This window comes from Pteropus medius, unplaced genomic scaffold (assembly GCF_902729225.1).
Source record: "Pteropus medius unplaced genomic scaffold, Ma_sr-lr_union100, whole genome shotgun sequence".
In the NCBI taxonomy this organism is placed as follows: domain Eukaryota; kingdom Metazoa; phylum Chordata; class Mammalia; order Chiroptera; family Pteropodidae; genus Pteropus; species Pteropus medius.
The window spans coordinates 836095-844021 of NW_024347793.1; the positions used below are offsets into that span (position 1 = coordinate 836095).

The 7927-nt window shown below is 57.4% G+C and overlaps 1 protein-coding gene and 1 long non-coding RNA gene across 2 annotated transcripts; one reads left to right on the forward strand and one right to left on the reverse strand.

The window, feature by feature from the left end:
- Positions 1 to 759: 759 nt before the first annotated feature.
- Positions 760 to 3095, reverse strand: LOC120615405 (uncharacterized). Its single transcript, XR_005656252.1, has 3 exons — positions 2594 to 3095; positions 2256 to 2460; positions 760 to 1038 (listed from the first exon to the last, which is right to left on the reverse strand). It is a non-coding gene; the product is annotated as an uncharacterized LOC120615405 (long non-coding RNA).
- Positions 3096 to 3509: 414 nt separating this feature from the next.
- On the forward strand, positions 3510 to 7208 carry FEM1A (fem-1 homolog A). Its single transcript, XM_039878418.1, has one exon. The coding sequence runs from the start codon at positions 3722 to 3724 to the stop codon at positions 5714 to 5716; it is 1995 nt and encodes a 664-aa protein (XP_039734352.1). The 5' UTR covers positions 3510 to 3721; the 3' UTR covers positions 5717 to 7208.
- The last annotated feature ends 719 nt before the right edge of the window (positions 7209 to 7927 follow it).

Consider the following 7927-nt stretch of genomic DNA (forward strand, 5'->3'; position numbering starts at 1 on the left):
TTTTAACTGAAACTGACCAGGCAGGTTACAGAATGTGTTCCTTGGGGCAGAGAGGGGACATCTGACGGACAGCAGGGGAGGCAATATGGAGAAAAATTCATCCTTGTTTATCCCACTGGCTTAGACTCAGTGATAAACGAGTGGTCCAGAGAAGGAAAGCACAAGAGGCTTGTGATTGCGAGTGTCTCTGACTTCCAGGGAGAGTAGCTATAATGGACGCTCCTGGGACAACGGAAGCGCTGGAATCTGGACAGAGGGTCCATGACAGGGCTGGTCAGTGTCGAACATCCCAGTTCCGATCACAGAACTGTGCGTCTGTGAGAGAATGTCCTCATTCTTAGGGAACGCCCACCGAAGCATCTACAGGTAAAGGTTGTCAAGACTGCAACTTACTTCCTCGAATTAGTCGCAAAACATTATGTATACATTGTGCGTATCTATATATGTGCATTACATTTTATCTTATATATCATATGAGTTTATGTTTTATATATTACATAGTGTTTTATATGCTTTATATGTATTATATAACATTATGTGTTGTTATAAATTATATTATATGTCATATAATATAAACATGACATATTATATTATATGCTTACATTATGTATCATATTTATGTGCTTATATAATATATAATACATGTGTAACATATGGGGGTGACTGCTAATGGGGATGGGGTTTCCTTTTGGGGTGTTAAAAAGTTTTGGAACTAGGCGGTTGTCACACAACCCTGTGAGTGTACTAAACGCGCTGAGGTGGACACTTCAACGTGGTGAATTTTATTTCCATTTTTAAAATTACAGACGCAAAGAAAAGTTCCTCTTGCTTGTTGCCACAGGGAGCAAGGCACTCCTGCTACTCAACAACCAAAGGAGGGTCACTTCTTAAGGCCCTCGATGAGAAAGAAAAACATACATGTCATTGGATGCCACGGACGTCATCTCTGCCTCCACATAGCTCTCACGGCAAGTGCCTCTCTCTTTCCCCAAACTTCACGCATATGTGTGGCTTTCTTCACAATTCAGACTTCTGCTACTAAAAAAAACAAAAACAAAAAAACAAAAAAATGGACACTTCACAGACAGCTAAGAAGGTGTGTGGACAATGTCTGTTCATTACTCAGCAATGTCTTATCTTGAGGGAAAAATCAATAAGACTTTGTTAAAATGTCCTTTTCATAGACGTGTTTAGCTCTGAATCTCTCATCAATTGTGTAATTAATTCAGGGACTTTTAAAGAGAAGGGAGTGTCCCTTCATCTTTGGAGAATTCCCCTAAGATGCTGTCTTGTAGATGTGGAGTGATCGGTGAGGTACCAAGTGCTCCCTGTCCGCCATATGGTCTTTCGCCTGGGTCTTTGCTCCCGTGCAGGGTTTTAAGACGTCCACAAGCACTGTCACTCACATGTGACTCCCTTCCACTGAGAGAGCAGCGTTTGATTCTCCCTCTGCAAGTGGGCCGGACTTATCGAGTTTCTTCCAGCAAACGGCATGGGGCTGGAGTGATGCTGAGTGACTGTCAAGCCTGCGTGACACCTCCTAAAGACTATCTGCAAGTATAGTCACATTGAGGGTTAGGGATTCAATATATAAGTTTTGAGAGGACACAATTCACTCCACAGCAGTCGCTAAGCTTGGGGTACTTTGTTAAGCCGAAACAGATAACTAGAACGATATGGAACACAGTATTCACCGGCTGGTCACCAGCTGGGCTCCCTCATCCCTGACCCCACACCCTGACTTAAGTTATCTCCCCTGTTCAGATTCTGGGTTCTTGAGAACAGTGTCTGTCTGCTCACCGATACATCCCCAGCTTCCAGAATGTGGCCCAAAACATAGTAGGTGCTTAGAATATCAACAAATATGTCTAAATGAATGAAACGAAGACGTATAAAAATACCTCAGGCCGAGCTAAACGGCATAGATCTAACTAGTCCCTTCAAGGACGCACTGAGACTGTTCCTTAGAAACTAAACGATGGCATACTTCCCCAATGAACAGACAGTTTCCAGGAGAGAAGAAACAGCCATAGTAAACAAACTCCTGGGGAACTGTGTGATTTGGTTAGTAATTATAGACATGCAAATTAAAGCCACACGCTACATTTAACACGGTTCCAGTTACTACTGCTGGATCATAAGCTACTCCAAAACGTACAGGCTTAGAACAATCATTTTCTTATATGTCACGGATTCTGTAGGTCAGGGATTTGGGCAGGGCTCAGCTAGGAGCGGGCTGGCATGTCTTCTGTTACCTGTGGATGGTGTCAGCTGGTGGATGGCTGGTTTGGAAGGTCCAAAACACCTTCACTCACAGCAGGGACTCCCCACAGGGGATGCCTGGATGGCTGGTCTCAGGGGGATGGTGGACCCGAGGGTCTACACGTGATTTGTCTCTCATGATGGTCTCAACTTCTTTCAAAGTACCCCAAGCTTAGGTGGCTTTCCTAGAGTGGGCACCTCAAGAGAAGAGGAAAGCTGGTGACCTTTTATGCCTTAACCTCAGAAATCCCAGGGCCAATTCTGCCTTACTCTATAGGTGAAAGCAACCACGAGTCCACCCACATTCAAGGGGAGGGGACGTAGTCCTCACCTCTCATGAGAGAAGGATCAGGGACCAATCGCACTGTGAAGATCTGGAGCCCGCATCTGCATAAAAATGGACCAACCGGGGATGGGGATCGGTTCTCTTCTCTCTATAAGCCGGTTTCTCCTCCGCCTCCACGGAGCGCACTTTCGGTTTCTTTCTAAGACTGAGTTTCCCCAGCAGGAGCTGTAACACCAGAATTGAAGCTGCAAGAGGGACCTCGCTGGAGCCGCTCCGGAGCCACTGGACTGGCAGTCTCACGCCTAAGCTGTCACCTCACAGCCAACCCCCTCCACAGCCGAACTATATTACAATTGGGCTGTTTTCACTAAATTGTCTCCCCGCCCTTTACAGCACCCCGAGGATTCCTGGTGGCATCGAATTGCTGGCGCCCACTTTCAGTTGACAGTATTAACGGGTGAGGGAATGAAAAAAATAAATGAATGAGAAGCGAGTGAGCACAGGAGACTGACCCTTAGAGCCACCTGTACTGACCACCCCCTAACATCCTTACCCCGTAGGCTTTCCCACTTCTCCCGAGCACCTCCTGTCGGTGAGCTGCGGCGCCTGGCCCGGCCCGAATCAGACCGCTTGGCCGTCTTAGCCTTCGTTCTCTCTCCCAATTGGCTCCGAGTTGCTCCCGATGCCTTTTGGGGACTGTGGTCCTTTGGCCCTCGTCCGCATTTCCTGTCGGCTCCGGCATTCAGGCAGCCACCGGAAGTGCTTAACCAAGCACAAGCTATCGCGATGGCATTGCATCACGGGAATTGCTGTCCTCCTGTTGAGTTTCCTCCACATTCCGCTGAAGGTAGAACGACAATTCCCACCATGCACCACGCTACAAGGTTCCCTGAGTGTAGCCCGTGGGCTCTTGGGAGATGTAGTCTTCAAACCTCACAGCCTCTTCTCTATCTTGCGGAGTGGGCCGGTTCAGAGGACTACATCTCCCTGCGCGCTTCCATTAGCCAAAGGGTGCCAGGCTGCGGCAGCCATTTCGTTCCGCCCGAGGAGCCTCTAAGATGGCGGCGGGGGGAACGGTGAAGGTTGCTGCCTGCCCCTCGGGGCTCTAGTCCGCCGTCTCGCCATCCTCCTGTATCCCGGCGGCCGGCCCATGGCCTGGTGGAGGCCCCAATCATGGACCTCCGCACCGCCGTGTACAACGCCGCCCGCGACGGCAAGCTTCAGCTGCTTCAAAAGCTGCTTAGCGGCCGGAGCCGGGAGGAGCTGGATGAGCTGACGGGCGAGGTGGCCGGCGGGGGGACGCCGCTGCTCATTGCCGCCCGCTACGGCCACCTGGATGTGGTCGAGTACCTGGTGGATCGGTGCGGCGCGAGCGTGGAGGCGGGCGGCTCGGTGCACTTCGACGGCGAGACGATCGAGGGCGCGCCGCCGCTGTGGGCCGCCTCGGCCGCCGGCCACCTGGACGTGGTGCGGAGCCTGCTGCGCCGCGGGGCCTCGGTGAACCGCACCACGCGCACCAACTCCACGCCCCTGCGCGCCGCCTGCTTCGACGGGCACCTGGAGGTGGTGCGCTACCTGGTGGGCGAGCACCAGGCCGACCTGGAGGTGGCCAACCGCCACGGGCACACGTGCCTCATGATCTCCTGTTACAAGGGCCACCGTGAGATCGCCCGCTACCTGCTGGAGCAGGGGGCCCAGGTGAACCGGCGCAGCGCCAAGGGCAACACGGCCCTGCACGACTGCGCCGAGTCCGGCAGCCTGGAAATCCTGCAGCTGCTGCTCGGGTGCAAAGCCCGCATGGAACGCGACGGCTACGGCATGACCCCGCTGCTGGCGGCCAGCGTGACCGGCCACACCAACATCGTGGAGTACCTCATCCAGGAGCAGCCTGCCGGGGAGGAGGCGCGGCCAGGGCTGGCCGGAGAAGGCCCCGCCACCGGCCCGGGATGCGTGCAGCCCCAGGGGGCCAGCTGCTGCACCTCCTCCCCGGAGGAAGCGCTCAGTGGCGAAGCTTACGAGAGCTGCTGCCCCACCAGCCGAGAAGCTGCCGTGGAAGCCTTGGAATTGTTGGGAGCCACGTACGTGGATAAGAAGCGGGACCTGCTCGGGGCCCTGAAACACTGGAGGCGGGCTATGGAGCTTCGTCACCAGGGGGGCGCGTATCTGCCCAAACCCGAACCCCCGCAGCTGGTCCTGGCCTACGACTACTCCAGGGAGGTGAACACCGCCGAGGAATTGGAGGCGCTCATAACCGACCCGGACGAGATGCGCATGCAGGCCCTGTTGATCCGAGAGCGCATCCTGGGTCCCTCTCACCCAGACACTTCCTATTACATCCGTTACAGGGGCGCGGTGTACGCCGACTCGGGCAACTTCGAGCGCTGCATCCGCCTGTGGAAGTACGCCCTGGACATGCAGCAGAACAACCTGGAGCCGCTGAGCCCCATGACCGCCAGTAGCTTCCTCTCCTTTGCGGAACTCTTCTCTTACGTCCTCCAGGACCGGGCGGCCAAGGGCAGCCTGGGCACGCAGATTGGCTTTGCAGACCTCATGGGGGTGCTCTGCAAAGGGGTCCGGGAGGTGGAGCGGGCCCTGCAGCTGCCCAAGGAGCCCGGGGACTCGGCCCAGTTCACCAAGGCCCTGGCCATCATCCTCCACCTGCTCTACCTGTTGGAGAAGGTGGAGTGCACGCCGGACCAGGAGCATCTGAAGCACCAGACCGTGTACCGGCTGCTGAAGTGTGCCCCCCGGGGCAAGAACGGCTTCACCCCCCTGCACATGGCTGTGGACAAGGAAACCACGAACGTGGGCCGCTACCCGGTGGGCCGGTTCCCCTCCCTCCAGGTGGTCAGGGTGCTGCTCGACTGCGGGGCCGACCCAGACAGCCGGGACTTTGACAACAACACCCCGCTGCACGTCGCGGCCCAGAACAGCTGCCCTGGGATCATGAACACCCTGATCGAAGCCGGCGCCCACATGGACGCCACCAACGCCTTCAAGAAAACGGCCTACGAGCTGCTGGATGAGAAGCTGCTGGCCAAGAGCACCATCCAGCCCTTCAATTACGTCACCCTGCAGTGCCTTGCAGCCCGCGCCCTGGACAAGAACAAGGTCCCCTACAAGGGCTTCATCCCCGAGGAGCTGGAGGCTTTCATCGAGCTGCACTAACGGGGTTCCTAGAGGGGAACCCGGGAGAGGTGTAGGCCACGCCTGACCTTGCCCTCTCGTGAGCGCCTCCAGTGGCAGGAAACGGGAGAAGGGCTGTCCCGCCTCTGCGGGGAGAGCGGAGGGCGTCAGCGTTGGTGCTGGAAGCCTTCAGGGTCGCGAGCTCGGAGATCCTCTTCCTCCAGGAGCGCAGCCATCCTCAACTGGGACGAGACGCATGGCCGTCCACACGTCCCCCGCGCCTGGGTCTCGGGAGATCGTGCCTTCCTCCCGAGAGGCAGAGGGATTGACGCCATTGCCTCCCTCCCCGCGAGAAACAGGGAGAAGCTGAGTCGGTCGGCCGTGGCCGGGGAGCCCCAGCCGCCCAGCGCCGTTGGACTGGGGCCCCCCCACCCCGAGGCGGAGAGGCGGAGACCCAAGAGGCCAGTCTTCCTCCCGCCTCCAGCAGGGGGCGCCCCGCTCGCTCCGACCCCCGCGGTGGGAGCCGGCAGGGCGCTGCCCAGGGCAGCCTGCCGGCGGCGTGGCTTTCAGCTGGTGTGGTGTGCAGTTTATTTAGTAGGCGGGCAGGTTAGGCATCGCACGGAAGTCCTGAGGTTCTGCTGCCATTTTTTTTTTTTTCCCCAGAATTTGAACTTTTCTTTAAGACTTGATAAGTCGTGATTTCAATTAACGGTTGCTCATTGTGCCCACGCTGGGTGAGCAAGGTAGAGCGTGGTGTCGGTCCCCAGAACGCGGGTGACTGTGCTTTTCTTAAAACTTCCCTCGTTTGCCTTTTGGGCCTCGGGTATGGCCATCGTCATCAGAGAAGTATTTTTTTAAACGAGGTGCAGGCCAGACGCCCAAGAAGCTGAGCCTGAGCCGTGGGTTTTCCCGAGGGAGAACCAGCAGGGTTGGTCTGAGGCTTGGGCTTCTCGGGTCCTGGGTTAGACCCGCGGGCCGCTTCAGCCCCGTCGCTCACGCACAGGGGTTTCGTTGCGGGCAGCCACCCCTCCAGCTGCTCAGGGAGCATACTCGGGTCTTCCTGAGAAAACCGCAAATGCGGCCACGTGAGACGCTGAGTGCTGGGAGCAGGGGTCACGCAAAAGTCGCGGCTCCCCATCGCTCCGGGCGGAAGGTGCCTCCACGAGAGCCTGGCGTGGGGAGCCTCGCCTCGGGCCGGGGCTGCGTGCACCCCGCAGGCCGGAGGGGGCTCTTCTCAGCCTGTTGGGAGAGCAGTGACTAGCAGAAGGGGACAGGCCCAGAAGGTCACACTCGGGAGAGCAGCGTCCGCGTCCCACGCCTCTCCCGAAGCCTTGTCGCGTGGCGGCTGCGCGGAGGCCTTCGGGAGCCGCGGCGGCGCCCTGGGCGCTCCGCCCCCCGAGGGAACGGCCCGCGTGGGTTTGCAGTGCTAGGTAGGGTGTTTCTCATTGACTGGGCCAGGTTGTACCTTCCGTCGGGGCGGGATTCGCGCTACTGTCCCGCAGCACGGAATAAAGTGAGGCCGCTGAAACCGCGAGTCCTGGCGCTGATGTTTAGGTCATTAAAAACACAACCCTCGAAGAGAAGCACCCGACAGGTTCTGGGGCAGCGGGGGAGGGCGGGGGGAGAGGGGGTGACCGAGAGCGAGAGGCCGTGGCACCCACGGTGGACGCGGAGGACCCGCCCAGGACCACCGTCTGGGACGACAGGCGTTTGTCTTTATGTGCCGGAGCTCTGTAAGATTTCATTCAGAAATCGCGTGTCGCCACATGCAAAAGCAAAAGCCACCGACTTAGTCCAGACCCCACTTCGCGGTAAGGTCGCCCCAGAGAAGACGGTGCCTCGGCCCTCCTGAAGGGCGAGGAGGGCCTGAGAAAACAGGAAGGCCCCGGACTCGGGGAGGCCCATTGCCGGGGCCGGTGGAAGGCTCCCCCAGGAGGTCTGTCCGTGAACTTGGTGGGTTTCCTGGAGCTGGTTCCGCCTTAGGAAGAAAGTCTCCCCACCCCCCCCCACCCCCACACACACTTTTTTTTTCTCCCGCCACCTCACTGGTCAGATTCTGGTTTTCTGCACCCCAGCACAGCCAGACCCCTCCCCGGGAAGCGCTGCCCTGATAGCCGCTCGCTGAGCCTTCCCTGAGCACCTGCTGTGTGCGCGGTGAGTTCTGGGCCCCTTGGGGGCAAGGACTGAGCTGTTTGTTACTCCCGAGGTCGTGGATCTCGCCGCGTCCTCGCCTCCTGCGGCATTGCAGGAGGC

Excerpts from the sequence above, each read along its gene's own strand:
- FEM1A (XM_039878418.1), top strand. The coding sequence starts at position 3,722 with ATGGACCTCCGCACCGCCGTGTACAACGCCGCCCGCGACGGCAAGCTT.